Here is a 17,940-nt window from a genome sequence, read left to right as displayed (position 1 = left end):
GTGTTTAAAAGATACAGGCGATTATTTTTTTAAATAAATAGTAACGTCATCTGCATACAAGGAGACCATTAACTGAAACAAGAGCTAATGGTTTGGTCAATTACAAGAATTAACGTGATGTTGTTTGCAAAATAAAGTAACCAGAAAATCCGTCTACCTCTAACAGCTTGTTGGAAAAGGTGTACAAATGTGTGTTTGAGTGAACCAGTGACAAAAAGGTTGATATTTGAGCCCCTAGACTGACTTCATGGTGGTTGTTTGAAATGGATGACGCAGCGTCTGCAGTTTATCTGCTCTCTGATTTGAAAGCACGTGCAAGATAAGAGCTGAAACTCTGCTGTCGCGATAGCAATAAACTCCTGAAATTAAACCAGTCTACGGAGAGGACATTAAACCAAACACGGTGTCTCACATTAAACCCACTCATTGTGCAGCTATGACAACAATAGCATGTCAGCATGGAGCTTTTCTGCTGTATAAAGTGACTGAATCTCCCCCTCCTCCTCCTCTCCATGCACTGAACTCATTGCCCCCGGCCTCCTCCCCGTTTATTTATCTCCCTCCCTCCTTCACTGGCAGGAGCCATAGTGAATGCTTAGAGAGCGCAGCTAGACAGAATCGGTTGTGACACACAGCGTACGGTCGCCAAACGATGAGCGGAGAAATACTCCTTCCTTGGAAAAGGGCATCTGACAGCTAAACAGCAGCAGAGGCCAGGCAAAACACAACCTTTAGCTCCATCATAAGGATGCACTGTGGTGTATACGTTTAGATTTTATGGCATAAATGTTTAAAAAATGTGCAGGGTATTTGTAAGGTATTATGTGTTTAGGGCAAAGCTTGTTTTAGATGGATATTGACCGCGAAACTAGCCTTGTGTTTTGGCAAAGAAAATCTGGCAATATACTGCGTGCCAATACTATTCAATGATTTGTGATAATGTAAGCAATGCTATATTATGATCTTAAATATTTTAATAACTACTAAAAGAAACCAGTGCCATAAAATATGAGTAAAAGGTTAACAATTGGATCTCCATTCTCACCTTGACTAACATCCAACTTAACGGCACTACTTTCTGTACAATCTTACCATCCAACATAACGGCACTACTTTCTGTACAATCTTACCATCCAACTTAACGGCACTACTTTCTGTACAATCTTACCATCCAACTTAACGGCACTACTTTCTGTACAATCTTACCGGCACTACTTTCTGTACAATCTTACCATCCAACATAACGGCACTACTTTCTGTACAATCTTACCATCCAACTTAACGGCACTACTTTCTGTACAATCTTACCATCCAACTTAACGGCACTACTTTCTGTACAATCTTACCATCCAACATAACGGCACTACTTTCTGTACAATCTTACCATCCAACTTAACGGCACTAACTTCTGTACAATCTTACCATCCAACTTAACGGCACTACTTTCTGTACAATCTTACCATCCAACATAACGGCACTACTTTCTGTACAATCTTACCATCCAACATAACGGCACTACTTTCTGTACAATCTTACCATCCAACATAACGGCACTACTTTCTGTACAATCTTACCATCCAACTTAACGGCACTACTTTCTGTACAATCTTACCATCCAACATAACGGCACTACTTTCTGTACAATCTTACCATCCAACATAACGGCACTACTTTCTGTACAATCTTACCATCCAACATAACGGCACTACTTTCTGTACAATCTTACCATCCAACATAACGGCACTACTTTCTGTACAATCTTACCATCCAACTTAACGGCACTATTTTCTGTACAATCATACCATCCAACATAACGGCACTACTTTCTGTACAATCATACCATCCAACATAACGGCACTACTTTCTGTACAATCTTACCATCCAACATAACGGCACTACTTTCTGTACAATCATACCATCCAACATAACGGCACTACTTTCTGTACAATCATACCATCCAACATAACGGCACTACTTTCTGTACAATCATACCATCCAACATAACGGCACTACTTTCTGTACAATCTTACCATCCAACATAACAGCACTACTTTCTGTACAATCATACCATCCAACATAACGGCACTACTTTCTGTACAATCTTACCATCCAACATAACGGCACTACTTTCTGTACAATCTTACCATCCAACATAACGGCACTACTTTCTGTACAATCTTACCATCCAACTTAACGGCACTACTTTCTGTACAATCTTACCATCCAACATAACGGCACTACTTTCTGTACAATCTTACCATCCAACATAACGGCACTACTTTCTGTACAATCTTACCCTGTCTGCCAACACTTTGTTTGTTAGCTTGAAATACATAAATAAATGTGTTTTAATTGCATGTAGACGGAAGAATAGCTAATGCTTCATGCTATCGCTAATGTAAATCCTTGTTAAGGCATCCGAATGCAGGTTTTTTTTAAGTAGATACAGTTTCCCAAAACATCAAGTGTCTGGATATTTCCTCCATGAAATAAATATGTAATAAATACTAACACAAGCCCTTTTCTTTTTAATGCAGCCTATCCTGAGATCCTCCAGTTTCTGACACCGCCCTGCGCCCTTCACCTTTTTTAGCTTGCGTTGAAACTCCTCCTCAGTTTTTTCCCTGCTGCTCTCGTCCATGACCTTGTAGGCCTCCGGTGTTTTGCCCCTGCCAAGTTTTGAGTGTCCCCGTCTGTGAGGCGAGGGAATGTGTTAATGGGGGAAGGGAGGGTGTCGTTTTTGGGTTTTCATGGATGGATTACGTCACTGTGAGGCCCGGAGGAATGCTGAGCTGTCAGATGGTGAATGTTACCGCTCGGACCAGAAACACTGGCACACATATCCGTGTGTCCTCAAGACATGTCGTCGTGTTACAAATGTGTTTCATGCAGAAAATATCCAGACGCTTGAGTGTTACAATCAGGTTTTATCTACTTTAAAAACACTGCATTAGGATGCCTTAATGATTCACATTAGCAATAGCATAAAGCATTGGCTATTCGTCCTGGTGTCATACCTATGTATTAATGCATTTTATATTAATAGCTAACACTGGCCCGAATATCAAGCTTGTCCTTAAGGTTAAAGGTTCAAAGTTAGTTTATTTATATAGGACATTTTAAGACACAGGGGCAATTCAAAGTGTTTCACATAGGCATTTAACACATAATAATTAAAAACAAACACACAAAAACAAAAAAAGGACAATTCATAAAAGCGATAAAATACGGTCTGCAGCTAAAAGTGAAATGATGAGGTTCAAATCAGAACCAGAACTAGCTTTTTACATGTGCAATTCACAGGAAGAAAACTGCTTAAATGGGGATTGAAATAGATATTACAATTAATAAGCAGAGTTGGCAAAAGTACACACATCCTTTACTCAAGTAAAAGTACAGATACTTAAAAATACTCTGGTGAAATTAGAAGTACTGACTAAACTTCTTTACTCAAGTGAAAGTAAAGAGGCTTTGAAATGTACTTCAGTAAAAAGTACCCATAACTAGCAGCTGTTTTAAAGAGTACCTGACCTCCCTTTATATTAATAGAACAATAATGTCATTGTTAGCTAATGAATGTTTCCATGCTGAACAACGGCAACATGACAACGTTTTCATTGGTCCCTCTTCTTTAGAGAAGACCAGGAAATGATGGATACACGGATCGTGTTCAAATCAATAGGCACGCAATGACTCTAAATAATAATGATCACGCCACCAAACACACATTCAAACTAAAGGAACCAGCCTGTTTGGGAAATGTGAGAAGTAGAAAGTACAGGTATTTGGGTTCAACATGTAAGAAGTAGAAAGTACAGGTATTTGTGTTCAACATGTAAGAAGTAGAAAGTACAGGTATTTGGGTTCAACATGTAAGAAGTAGAGAGTACAGGTATTTGGGTTCAACATGTAAGAAGTAGAAAGTACAGGTATTTGGGTTCAACATGTAAGAAGTAGAAAGTACAGGTATTTGTGTTCAAAATGTAAGAAGTAGAAAGTACAGGTATTTGTGTTCAAAATGTAAGAAGTAGAAAGTACAGGTATTTGTGTTCAAAATGTAAGAAGTAGAAAGTACAGGTATTTGTGTTCAAAATGTAAGAAGTAGAAAGTACAGGTATTTGTGTTCAACATGTAAGAAGTAGAAAGTACAGGTATTTGTGTTCAACATGTAAGAAGTAGAAAGTACAGGTATTTGTGTTCAAAATGTAAGAAGTAGAAAGTACAGGTATTTGTGTTCAAAATGTAAGAAGTAGAAAGTACAGGTATTTGTGTTCAAAATGTAAGAAGTAGAAAGTACAGGTATTTGTGTTCAAAATGTAAGAAGTAGAAAGTACAGGTATTTGTGTTCAAAATGTAAGAAGTAGAAAGTACAGGTATTTGTGTTCAAAATGTAAGAAGTAGAAAGTACAGGTATTTGTGTTCAACATGTAAGAAGTAGAAAGTACAGGTATTTGTGTTCAACATGTAAGAAGTCAAAGTAAAAAGTGGTCAGAAAAATAAGTAGTGGAGTAAAGTACTGATACCAGAAACATGTACTTAAGTACAGTAACCAAGTATTTGTACTCCACTACTTCCCACCTAATAAGTAAGTAGGGTCTTAAAATGCGCAAAGTCTCAAGCTAGATAAGAGTTCAAGCTACAGTTAGAGCAAAACGCTTCCAAACCACCACTATGTGCAATTTAAATACCATTACCATCATTACAAAAACACTCTCTGCTATAAAACATGTGCAATATTATTATTACTAATAATGTTCTATAATAACGTGCAATAACGTATCTGCCACTACTGCTTTTCACTGTACAGTATTTTACATTAATTATGTGACCGTCTATGTTTCTTGTAGATATTTAATTGCTCTTTTTACTGCACTGTTAGTGTACAGTTTAATTATTATTGTGCTGCTGTGTTTGTTGTATTTTTGTAACTGGCACAACTATTTCCTTCGGGATAAATAAAGTCCTATCTTATCTCTTATCTTATGCCAAAATGACAAGTTCAATAGTAATTAAATACAATAAAAAAGCAAAATGTAGTCAAATGTAATCCCTTTTAAGACCTTTTTTAAGACCCTTTCCATACATTGTAAGACCTCATCGCCACTTCGAGTTCTAACCGGTTACATTGCTTCTAAAATGTTTGGTCTGTTGTATGATATGTTAAAGTGAATAAATCTAAAGCGACATGATGCAAAAATTGGTATATTTGTGGTTTAGCGCCACTACTTTTCCACACTGCAATACACCACTGCAATACACCACTGCAATACACCACTGCAATACACCACTGTCATCAAATAAAACAGCTTAAAGGTAGGGTAGGTAAGTTTGAGAAACCAGCTCGAGTGCGCTAGAATTTGAAAATACACAACCGGAACAAATCTGCCACTTCCTCACAGAGCCCCTCCTCCAACACACACGAACGCGCACATGACCAATGAGGGCACGAGATAAGTTTGTGCACAGATGGAAGGCTGACAGGCAGGTAGGCCATCCAGTTATTTTAGCCGGGCCGGCTCAGATGATTGGTCGTACTTTTTACAGTACCACGGCTTCCACAGATGACCTTTTTTATGGATTTTTTGTCAAAGCACTTCAGATATTCATTGCTATCGGGATGTTAAGAGCATTCCATGGAATATAACAAAAAGTGTATCTCGAGCCGGTTTCTCAAACTTACCTACCCCACCTTTAAGTGTAACACATGCTTTTGTTATGATTACATCACCTATGAAACATCACCAAAAGCCATTCACCATCATTGCTAACTCAGCTAGACACCAAGCAAGTGCAACAATGCAAGACACAGAAACAAAGCTAATAATCGGTTAGCTGCCTGCCTCTGTTTCTGGCACGAAACTGATGCTGCTCCACACCAGCAATCCCCCCTTTCCTTGCTATTGGTATTTAACATGTCCACACTCTGGTGATTCTAGCTTCCAGTCCTAGCAGCACAGCTAACAAAGCTAAAAGCTAACTGAGCTGAGCTAAGCTATAAAATGTACTTGATTGATCCCAATTCGGGAAATGTTTGCGTTGCAGCTGCATAAAGAGACAAGGCAATGTACATTAGAGAAATTAAAAGACTAGAAATAAACAATTCAAAATGTAAACATCTCAAATCCGGCAGTGGCTCAGTCAGTAGGGGCTTGGACTGTGAGCCGTAGGGTCGCCGGTTCAAGTCACCGAACAGACCTAAATATGGAGTGTGGACTGCTACTTGGAGAGGTCCCAGTTCATCTCCTGCCCTGCCGTGGTGCCCTTGAGCAAGGCACCGGACACCCCCCTTCACTCCCATTGCTCCCCGGGCGCTGTACAATAGCTGCCCACTGCTCCTAGTACTAGACTCCTGGTACTAGGATGGGTTAAAAGCAGAGAACACATGTCACTGTGTGCTGGGGGCTCTGCATGTGAGACCATTAAAGAGGGGTGTCATCCCTCAGATCCTATCTATCTTCGATTCTAAATAGCGAACAGCTAACTGAGCTATCAGCTGTTGCAAATTGTAAATCTGTCCATAAGGAAACTCTATTATTCGCGGATGGTTGGAACAGAGCAGCTACAGGATGTAAGGGGGGAAAACTATCCATAACATGTGATCCATTCTCACCCAAAACAAAGGACTACACACCTCTACTAGGAGATTGTACGACTTGCTAACCAACACAAGTGTAAGAACCAGCGTTTAGGGAACACAATGAGACTAACAGAGACAATATTCTCCCGTTTACAAGTTCAAAATCCAGCGTGGCCAACGTGATTTTCAAAAGGTCAAATGATTACATGCTGTTGCTTTAAAGATATCACCTTGGATGGAAATGCTTCCCTTTCTTTCCAATGTTTTATAGACCAAACTATGAATCTAGAAATCAATCGGCGGATCATTGAGAATGAAGATAATCGCTAAAGGTAGGTCATAATAACAACACGGTATTGAAGCTTTAAATGCTTTGCTTAAACTCAGAACATAGACCAAATAGTTGTTTCATTGTGGTAGTTGTCTTTAGCAGAAAAGCATCCTCAAACATGGGAGGAGAGATAATATACGTGACATATACGAGGGCTCATCTGAGGACACTACATTGTTTATCAAAACACGATAACTACGGCCATGCAACACGTATTTTCTTGCTGCTGTTTTGCAACCATTTATTGTGCAATGGATGTCCAAGCCTCTACACTACACTTCATAAACTCTAAGCAGTAGGAAAAACAGAGGACGCCGGCTCACTGGAAAGGAACGCAGCGGCAATTAAGGTTATGAGGAATCTAAATGTTTGCACAGAATAAAAACACAATCATTGAGAGTAGTCAACAAGAGCCAGGATTCATTAATTCAGCTTTCTTTTCTTAAACAAGTACAAACTGACATCAGGCCGGTCATAAAACCCATTTTTAATATCATATCCTTCACATGAATCCCTTAAGAAATCTGACATTACTTACTTAAATTATTTAGCTTGCCGGTTCTAGCTCTGCTACAAAAAGTATTTTATCTGATCATGAGCTGAACATTTGAAAACTGCCTCACGTACCATCAGCTAGTTTACCACCACCACATATATATTGATATATAAATGAAACAAAAACTCAAACTATGACAGCTTTCAAGTCATTAAAAGCACCTAAAAGAAGCATTTATACATATTTACAGTGTGTGTGCTCAACTAAGCTAAAACTATTGATCTAATGCTCGTACCCAAACCCACAGATGAAATGATGACTCCAATGTTCTCACCCAACTCGAGGTTAGAAATCAAACATTTGCACAAAACAAAATGTCATAAAGAGAGACACAAGCTTTGATTAACCACCCAGTTTTTAAAACACCAAGAAAAAACATAAAATTGGCAGATGCGATGCATGCAATGAAAAAAAAGTCTGTCTTTTAAAAGCACTTACCACTGAAATGCGTTGAAATGGAAGTAAACCATGCCAAGGCCATATAAAAAGGCAGCATTCTGAAAAAAAAGAGTGATAGAAAATTGTTACAAAAAGCAATATTAGACTTCTTCAACACCTGTAAAATCAAAAGTTAACTAAAAAAGCGGTGAGGAGTTGACAGTATGACAAACATATCACAAGATATTGATTTGAACATGATATAATAAATAACAATCAAGGCTATAAAGGAACTACAGCACGGTCACATGACTTTGCGTCACCACCGCTAAGCTAAAGGTGGCTAATGTTGGGCTATAAAGGAACTGCAGCACGGTCACATGACTTCACGTCACCACCGCTAAGCTAAAGGCGGCTAATGTTGAGCTATAAAGGAACTACAGCACGGTCACATGACTTCATGTCACCACCGCTAAGCTAAAGGTGGCTAATGTTGGGCTATAAAGGAACTACAGCACGGTCACATGACGTCACGTCACCACCGCTAAGCTAAAGGTGGATAATGTTAGGCTATAAAGGAACTACAGCACGGTCACATGACTTCACGTCACCACCGCTAAGCTAAAGGTGGCTAATGTTAGGCTATAAAGGAACTACAGCACGGTCACATGACTTCACGTCACCACCGCTAAGCTAAAGGTGGCTAATGTTGGGCTATAAAGGAACTACAGCACGGTCACATGACTTCACGTCACCACCGCTAAGCTAAAGGTGGCTAATGTTGGGCTATAAAGGAACTACAGCACGGTCACATGACGTCACGTCACCACCGCTAAGCTAAAGGTGGATAATGTTAGGCTATAAAGGAACTACAGCACGGTCACATGACTTCACGTCACCACCGCTAAGCTAAAGGTGGCTAATGTTAGGCTATAAAGGAACTACAGCACGGTCACATGACTTCACGTCACCACCGCTAAGCTAAAGGTGGCTAATGTTGGGCTATAAAGGAACTGCAGCACGGTCACATGACTTCACGTCACCACCGCTAAGCTAAAGGTGGCTAATGTTGGGCTATAAAGGAACTACAGCACGGTCACATGACTTTGCGTCACCACCGCTAAGCTAAAGGTGGCTAATGTTGGGCTATAAAGGAACTACAGCACGGTCACATGACTTCACGTCACCACCGCTAAGCTAAAGGTGGCTAATGTTGGGCTATAGAGGAACTACAGCACGGTCACATGACTTCACGTCACCACCGCTAAGCTAAAGGCGGCTAATGTTGGGCGTGATGACTTTTAGTCGTCTCATTTAGACTCTTGTTAGCTACCACTGTTTTTAAATTCACCAGTGGGGTATTTACTGACATATTTTATGTCGTAGAATAAAATCTCTTCCGCTTGTGTTAACCACAGACCTTATTTCAGGCTAACAACACATTCAATGACTTTGAGAAGAGGTAAAACGACTAATTTCTGCAGCTCTCTATGCTTTTCCATGATAAACATAATTATGTTGACCCATCTTTCCCGTTAGGAGCCCACTTAGAGCCTTATTTGGTCAACCCCATTAACTCAGGCTACTCTACGTCACTACTGCTCCAGAAACAGCATCATTATCCAGCGAGGGTTGGCCCGCACACCCTCTCTGCTCTGTAGAAACCTGTAACACTGAAGAGCTGTCAGGTCCGATCCCATCCAGCTCTCAGCACCTCCGTCTAATGGCCACTCCAAACAGGGAAACATCAAACTAAAGCGAGCCTATTCATCCACACTGAGATCATGCAGAGGACAAGCTGGACGCCATCACATCACAGCTGAGCGGACCATTTAACTCCAGGCCATGAGCAGGAACTGTGGGCCATCCAAACTGAGGAAAACATGTTTGCATATGATACTAAAACATTGAAATAGGCACAAAATAAGATGCAGCTAAGCTAAATGCTGTATAGCTGAGTTAACTGAAGGTGTGTAAGGTATCAGGGGTCAACCAAAATAACTTAATATTTATTGTTTAACCTTTATTGGAATTATGACGTTTTTATTACTATTATCTTTTTATTTCTGTTGTACGTACCTATATGTTCACTTTGAATGCAACAATATAAAACACCAAAAAACAGTTGTCTTGTGTCTTATCTTTCCGAGAGAAATCATTATTCTTTTACCTCTTTGTGTCTCTTAACCTGTTACATGTTCTATTTAGCTGCATGTACCTTTTAAAAAGTTCTTAACAAATAATCTGAGGGGAATTTCTTGTTGTTTATTTTTAACTTGTGATGTGTCGCCATGTTGTAAAGCACTTTGAGCTGCACGTGCTGTATGAAAAGAGCTATATAAATATTATTAATTGATCAATTAATAACATTTTGGGAGATATGACAAACCAAAAATGTGTTGGTCACAATTCAATAAAAAGTGAAATTGGGCATTACAGTGAGGCACAACGCTGTGGCTAACTTCAACAAACAAAGCACCAACATGAGTCTGACTGACATACCTTGCATTAAGTTCTGCATTACCCCATAAAGGAAGGGTGATGTAACAATGTTCACATGATGCTTTTCTTGCTCATTACTCCTTTAAAAAAAAGCTCCAACTAGGGCTGTGCGATTATGGCAAAAATCCTAATCACGATTATTTTTGGTCAATAATTGATATCACGATTATTAAAAACGATTATCCATTTACTTTGAAAACATCCATTTATTGAAATAAAAATGTGAACAGTATGTTTTTAACAGTTGATTACCCTGAACTTTAAGTATAATTCAACTGAAAAACCAAAAAATAAAAATAAAAATAATTATTTTTTTAAAAACAACAATTTTTTTTTTTTTATAAAAATAATAATCGTTTTATTTCGATTACGTTGTTTTCGTAATCATTGCAAGCCAAACTCGTAATCGAGATTAAAATACGATTAATTGCACAGCCCTAGCTCCAACTGCATACATACAGACATTGGCACCCGGATGATTGTATGTTATTGCTCAGACAAAGCGTTAAATCCATTATACTATGGATATGGCTTCAGTGGCTGTACCATGGCTAACTTTACTGCCCCATTTACGGCATCGTAAAGACACACAGGTCTTGAACCTGCTATCAGATATGACAGAAGTATGACCGATAACCCTACAGGAGTTAAACAGTAGCTTTAAATCAACGCTCAGACAGTAAAACCATGTCAACCACTAAAGCAACAGTCCGTCTCAAATGATCAGACAGAATGGGTTTTAGTAGCCTGATTTGCCATGAAAGCCTTACGTTAAAAAACAACTCTAACTGGGAGCGAAAGACGTCAACAACTATTTCAAGCTAACATCAGCTCACCTTCAACTTCTCCCAAGGCATATCAGAGCCAATTACAGCCTCAACTACTTTCTATCCTGATAAGCTGTTGACTAACATCTTAATACATTCAAGAGACTGACATCTCGTCCACTCTTTCCATTCCCGAGCAACACATTTTAATAGAGTCCACTGTGTCTGCATTCAATGTACAGTTCAACCATTTAATGACTTCTGTGAGTGTCTGAAGATGTGTACAATGGGTGAACATTGCATTAAAAAGGGCACTGCGGCAGAATAAAGACCTTCAACATGTGGTTTTTCATAGCTAAACTGTCCGACTTATTCACTTAACATCTAATCTTGTGTTTCCCTTGATTGGACTAAACCATATAACAATAAGTGAAGATGGCTGCAGGTCAACCGACCATCACCGGGATTGAATAGCAAGTGTTGGTGTCTGTGATTTCAATAAAACGATGTCCGACTGTGAAAATAACTTGTTTTTAAACCAAAATGTTGGGCTCAGGTTACGATGACTTTCAGCCAATGGCTCAAGCTTTTTAAGTGAAAACTGCCATGGTTTGTGTTTACGTGAAGTCCAACAAACAGCAGAGTACACAAATTACAGTTTTGATGATTGAAAATAATAGTGGCTTCCCAACAAACAGTGCCAGTAATATTTAATGTTGTATAGCATGTAGAATTGTGAAAACTCACCTTCCAGTAGTCCGACTGTAAACTGAAGTACCTCTGGTATGCAGATAATGCTGAGATAATGGTGAGATACAGAAAGAGGAGAGAAACACAAGACAATGAAAAGTTAGTTACAACATTAAATGATTAAGATATTCATCTCAGGGCAAAATATCTAACCAGAATTAATGCTTTTTGACGGCAGGTTTTTAGCAGTGTTAATCAAAATAAGGACTGTAAAAAAAACAGCACATACTATCTTACACCTCGTGAAAAACTATCAAGCAAATATTTACTCTATTCTTCATTTGGATCCCTGTTAGTTTCCATAAAGTGCTCCCTGATCTCGCTGGGGTTACAAAGACACTTTAAAATCACACGGGTCTCAACACTAACTTTTAAAAAGGGTGGCAACCAGGCATCAGTTTTGGTAGCCAAACTGAACATATGGTTAGGTATTAAGATATGATGGGATTAAACGTTGGCTTAACAATGATAATAGGCCTAGCAACTGAACCAAACCCTGACTCTCAATTCCAGTAAACACACCAGTGCACATGCAGCGTTATCTGGTTCCTGTTCCGACTGTTATAACCTAAATATCACCAATGCAACAAATACTTGATGTACGTATTTCGGGCTGTAGTTTTGGTCTTGAAAATGTTTTATATGTTAAAAGTTGTTGCCATATAACGGGCACTAAATGGGATTCATTCAAGATTCAAGGCTTTTATTGTCATATGTACATAGTTACAGTGTTGTTATGACAATTAAAATATTAGGTCACAGGCTCCTCCAACAGTGCAACACAATAAAACAGATAAAATAGTGCAATGGTTGCCAATTTCTAAGAATGCAGTATCAATAAAACAAGATCAAAGGCAAAACAAGCCAAATAAAAAGATCATGAAATTATAAATTGATCCCGAGATGGAGATTTAGGAAGAAAGTGTGGGGTGTAAAGAAACAAGAGGCAGGAGGATTTACACATGGAGACTCTCACCTTTCTGATAGTCCTCCAGCAACAGGTTGAAGTGGCCCAGCTGACAGAAAATGTCCGGGTCCACTTTGCCCTCTGCTTTCAGGATGAGGGCATCATAGCAGCTAACAGCCTGAAGAGAGAGCAATAAGAGTGAGGCGTTAAGGGGTGCAACAGTGCAAAGAAAAACCATATTAAATGATTAAAAGATCCTATGCAAATATCACATTATAAAGGCTTGATATGGCAACCAAATTTAGATCATAACTTGATCTTAATGCTAAGCTAAGAGCTAAGGAAGTGATGACACACAGTGGACTGATATACTAACAATTGGTTCCTTTCCAAGCCTTCCAAGATTGTTTTGCATAGTCCCAGATAAATGATCTTGTCAGTCAGTATTTTATCAATGGCTAAACAAATTACTCTGATAGCCCATAATGCAGCCACTGAAGAGGAATAATTACACAGTGTGAATGTCTGTCTGTGTGTGTGCGTGTGTGTGTGTGTGTGTGTGTGTGACTCCACAAAATAATGTTTGATGAAACATGTCATAGGAAAAATGGTCAAACCAGTAAAAAGGGATAATGATATGTTAACAGAGCATCGCCTCCAGCTTATCACCTCGACTTTGCAATCACTAAAATAAAGAACCAACCAAATAAAAACATTCAAGCTTCATGGGAAGGCTACAGCATGAAACATTCAAACAAATACCGTTTCCTCATGCATGCATGTCACACACCAAATAAACAGCATGCATTATTACACACATTTTGGTAGGGCTGGCTTTGTGCCCGGCTGTTCTTCTACGAATGAATTTGTGCCACAGGGGTTAGCTAAGGCTGAGCAGAGCATACTGCAGAGAGTGTGATGCAGCAAAAACACACCAACCTCCAAAAAAGAAGACTACATAAGGGTTGCAGTAAAATGAAGATTTCCAGCAAGTGTGTCTCCCTTTCCCATCCAACCTCGAAGATTTTAATCGCAATCAATTGTCCCTTACAGTCAAGATGGTGTCAAGGTTAACAAAACAAGGTCTTTTTTTATCCTGTATCATTCCTAACTTTAGTGGATCATTACACACCATGAAGGGAATTCATTAGGAGATCAATTAGACGAAAGTGTTTCTTAGCTACGAAAATTGCCAAATTAGGCCTGAAAAAGACTATGTTAGGCTGGTTTATAGTCAAGCTGATTGCCAGAAATGTGTTTGCAGTTGTTGATCACTAGCAGCCTACACCAGCCGGTTTAGAGGAGCAAGGAGCTAGACCAGGGGCAAATCACAGCATAAACAATCAATAAAGTTTTTTTTTCTAAAATTGTTCATCATCGCGACCATAAGAGGTAATTTAACATACAATAACAAAGGTGCACCAAAAACATAAGGCCGATGGATCAACTGGTATGCGGAATAAGTGGCAGACAGACTGACAAACATAGGACTAAAACACATCACTTTCCTAGGTTTACATACGGCGTATCATTTCCTTTATTTATTGTTGTCCATTAACTCTGTATCATATGAAACAATAACTAATGCTGAACTAATATTCTCCCTTCCTCATATTACAATGGGAGAGTATAAAGAGAGGGCGTAAAGGGAACTTGGTATTAATATGAATGTATTCCAACACAGTGATCATTATTTAATGTGAAGCCGCCCTATACATGCTCTGTTACTGAATTTCCCCTAAGGAATTAATCAAGTATGCCTTCTTCTAATTAGCAGGAAAGACTATAACACAATTAGAAATAATAATTTTACTGTTGTATGATGTAAATAATAATAGGCCTGTAGGCCTATTGGCTGTTCAGGTATCGAGCAAAGTATGAAGGATAGACATAAAAATGGCATTAACTGAGTGCATGGTTCTATTTACACAGCATCATACATACACTTTTAGAAAAAAAATGCATGAGATATTATACATAGCCTATGTATGTTATGATGTGGATAGTAGGACTGCATGTGCTTCAAGGTACAAAGGACTGCCACAAAAATGGCATTTACTGAGTGCATGTCTGAGCCTAATCTGAAAGTACACCCTAACAAAACAACCAGCTAACCCTTCAGGAAGAAACCCAGGTGCCACATGTTGCAGACACACACCTAACACAGACATGCGAACATGGGCTGACATACACACGGTTGCTCTGTGTGAACCGAACACTTTGCATATAGTTAAATCCCGTTTATTAAATCGATCACCATTGTTACGAACCCTGAACGCATTCTACGTCAAATGGTTCTATGCGAATGAAGATTAGCTTAGCCACCGCTGCTAACTAGCTAGCAAACATTAGCTAGGTATTTTTTCTTCACGTCACCGCTATCTGGGGGCAAGTCAAGCAGTACTTATTTTAAACCCTGTAAAAAGGACTTGTTACCCGCTTGTAAGTGTCAGCTAAGTGGTGAAATAGTCGCTATATTTGTGACAGGAGTAATGAGACACCGCTGGGAAGTTAGCTGCTACATGCTAACAGAGGGAGCTAACCCAGTGTATCGAGGAGGAAACGGATTGTTTTAAGTCGGATACCAACATTTCTGCCAATTGTAATGTCTTTCCTCCACTAATTAAAGAAGTGTGCATTCACCCTTTACCTGGGGCTCATTATTATACGGTTGCAAATCACGTATAACAGTCAGGTAGCAAGGTGTTACATGTGTAAACCTCCCTTACTAATGAATACAATTTGTTTAGCCCACACATGTTTTCTACACACATTTAATATTCAAAAAGCTTAATTGTCATATGCACAGCTATAGTGTATACAGCAATGAAAAGCTTAAGTCCCAAGCCCTTGCAACATGATATATACGATATAAAACAACATTGCAATACATTTAATAGACTAATGTGCAAGTGACGTGCAACCCTGCTTTTCATTGTGTGAATAGCAACATATTTAACATTTAACAAACACGTTTACAACAGTCCGTTAAATGCCATCACGTAGCATGGGCACCTATTCTCTCTCAACCACTGATTTTAAGCAGGGTGGAGATCATATCATGCTAAAATTGTAATATTTAGGCCCCTTTATTATTGCCATCATTGCATAAATACACTGTGGATGTTTTATTATGTGCCATGCAATGTTAGGAGAAATATCCAACAAACAGATATTTTAGGTTGTATGTTATGATATGGATAGTAGGATTGCATGTGCTGAAAGTACACACTCACAGACCAATCCTTCACCAAGAAACCAATGACACCACTGATTTAAAATGCACTGTGGTTGTTTAATTATGTACCTAGCAGCAGTGTAAATCATGCTTATTTCCAAAACTGAAAGCTGCTATACTGCTTCAAAGTTGGGGACATTTATGCTGCATTTAGGGGTCTGTGTCACTTATTTCTGGTGTGATATGCACTAATCTTAAATTAGTTTGATGTCTTATACATATTTATGTAGTACAATATACAATTGTTATGTATATTTTACCCAATGTCTGTGTTATTGTAGTAAACATTGCTGGTGCTTAGTGAAATTGTATTCAAACGGATTCAGTATTTCCTTTATATTCTGTATCATTGACATACTATAGTGATAAATGTCTTTTCTACTGTGAATATTTAAACATTTGCTGTCAATGTTCATTTTTATTATATTTGTATCCTAATCTCTCCTTGAAAATATTGTAACTCTGGTGTAATGCTTGACAACACTGCTGCTGTGACAACATCACCAATTTGGTATGAATACAGTATGTCTATTTATCTATGTTGCAGGAGCCTGGGACTTAAGCTTTCAATTGGCATAACTACACTGTAGCTACTGTGCATATGACAATAAAAACCTCTGAATCTTATGCATCTTTGTTCCTATTCCATTGCATACCTTTAACAGCAAGGCCTTCGTTCTGGCGCCATCTTCTTGAAGCCTATGAAATCCAAACAGTGAACTGCAAGTAGAGGACAGACAACACACAGGCGGTTCCGTATTACTACTTCCAGGGTGCATTTATACTTGTTGTTGCAAACTGTGTGCAGAAAAATACACAATGCACAAATAAAACTGGTTGTAGAGTTCACATTTTTGCAACATCTAACCTGTCAGTGCCGTGCAAGCTCTGTTTCTCCTGCGCTGTGAGCTTCGGAAAGTCCTCTTCGATATCTGTTCCCGACGCCATTTTCTCCTCGTCATTACCAGCAAGGCTCCGAGCAGCAGCAGCACACGATTTCATGGGGAAGAAATGGGAATATCGACCACACCGAGAAACTCCAAGAGAATGCGCTAACAACGAGAGGTTTTGCACGGATATCCAGGACTCAAACGGGGCGTTAGCGACTAAATTCTTGCCCAATTCTTGTCCAAATCCTCAAGGAAATGATCCCTTCAAGTTACCTTCCACACTCCTCATTGTACTTCAAAACACGGCGTATATTCCAGTGCCTTTGTATGCATGAAGTTGGTGTAATGTTGGTTTTTTAGGAGGGAGTGTTTACTTGGTAATATCGTAAACTTCCCCCAAACCATCGGCTCAAAGTTGTTGTAATTGTGTCACATAGGCAAACGCACGCCGCCACCGTACGACACGCCCTCTGCACGTCTGAGCCAATCAGCGGCCGGCGTGTGCAGTCATGTGACCGTCTTCCCCAGTTTGTGTGTTGCGAGCACGCCTACGAACACGCGCACGCACACATCGAAATGGGCTTCTCTAAGACCCGCCTTCCAACCGGTGATTGGTTCCTCACGCTGTATTATGATTACGTAACAGTGTTTTAAGGCTACCCATTGGTTAAGATAGATGTCATGTTTGACTTGGCTGTCAACCATAGACTGTATGTCAACTATGTTTGTTGCAACGTTGCATAAATACTAGATAGATAGATATAGATAGATAGATAGATAGATAAGATTTTCTATAACAACACATACAGTTTCAGTTTCAGTGACAAAAAAAAAAGTGCAGGTTGCCAATTTTTTGTTAATGAATAAGACAAGATTAATAGTACAAAAACATTTTAAAATAATAGACAAACAGTACAACAAGAAAAAATCAGAGCACAAAAAAAAAATTAAACAAAACATGACAAGGTCGAGATACATGTTAGTCATCGTTGACTATAGAAAATCTGTGTTCTAATTCAGTTTTTTTTTTTAAATGGAAAAAAG

At 38.9% G+C, this 17,940-nt stretch overlaps 1 protein-coding gene across 1 annotated transcript in view; it reads right to left on the bottom strand.

The window, feature by feature from the left end:
- LOC117476961 (lysine-specific demethylase 6A-like) overlaps positions 1-17,346 on the bottom strand; it is a gene marked incomplete at its 3' end in the record, with an annotated part of 69,539 nt that extends 52,193 nt beyond the window's left edge. The window contains 5 exon segments of the mRNA XM_034123647.1: positions 7,903-7,961; positions 11,859-11,908; positions 12,838-12,946; positions 16,663-16,726; positions 16,875-17,346. Of these exon segments, the coding sequence (XP_033979538.1) occupies positions 7,903-7,961; positions 11,859-11,908; positions 12,838-12,946; positions 16,663-16,726; positions 16,875-17,008 (416 nt within the window).
- Positions 17,347-17,940: the final 594 nt, after the last annotated feature.

Source organism: Trematomus bernacchii, unplaced genomic scaffold (assembly GCF_902827165.1).
Source record: "Trematomus bernacchii unplaced genomic scaffold, fTreBer1.1, whole genome shotgun sequence".
NCBI lineage: Eukaryota > Metazoa > Chordata > Actinopteri > Perciformes > Nototheniidae > Trematomus > Trematomus bernacchii.
The sequence above is the reverse complement of the archived record's forward strand: the minus strand, read 5'-3'. Positions and strand labels throughout refer to the sequence as shown.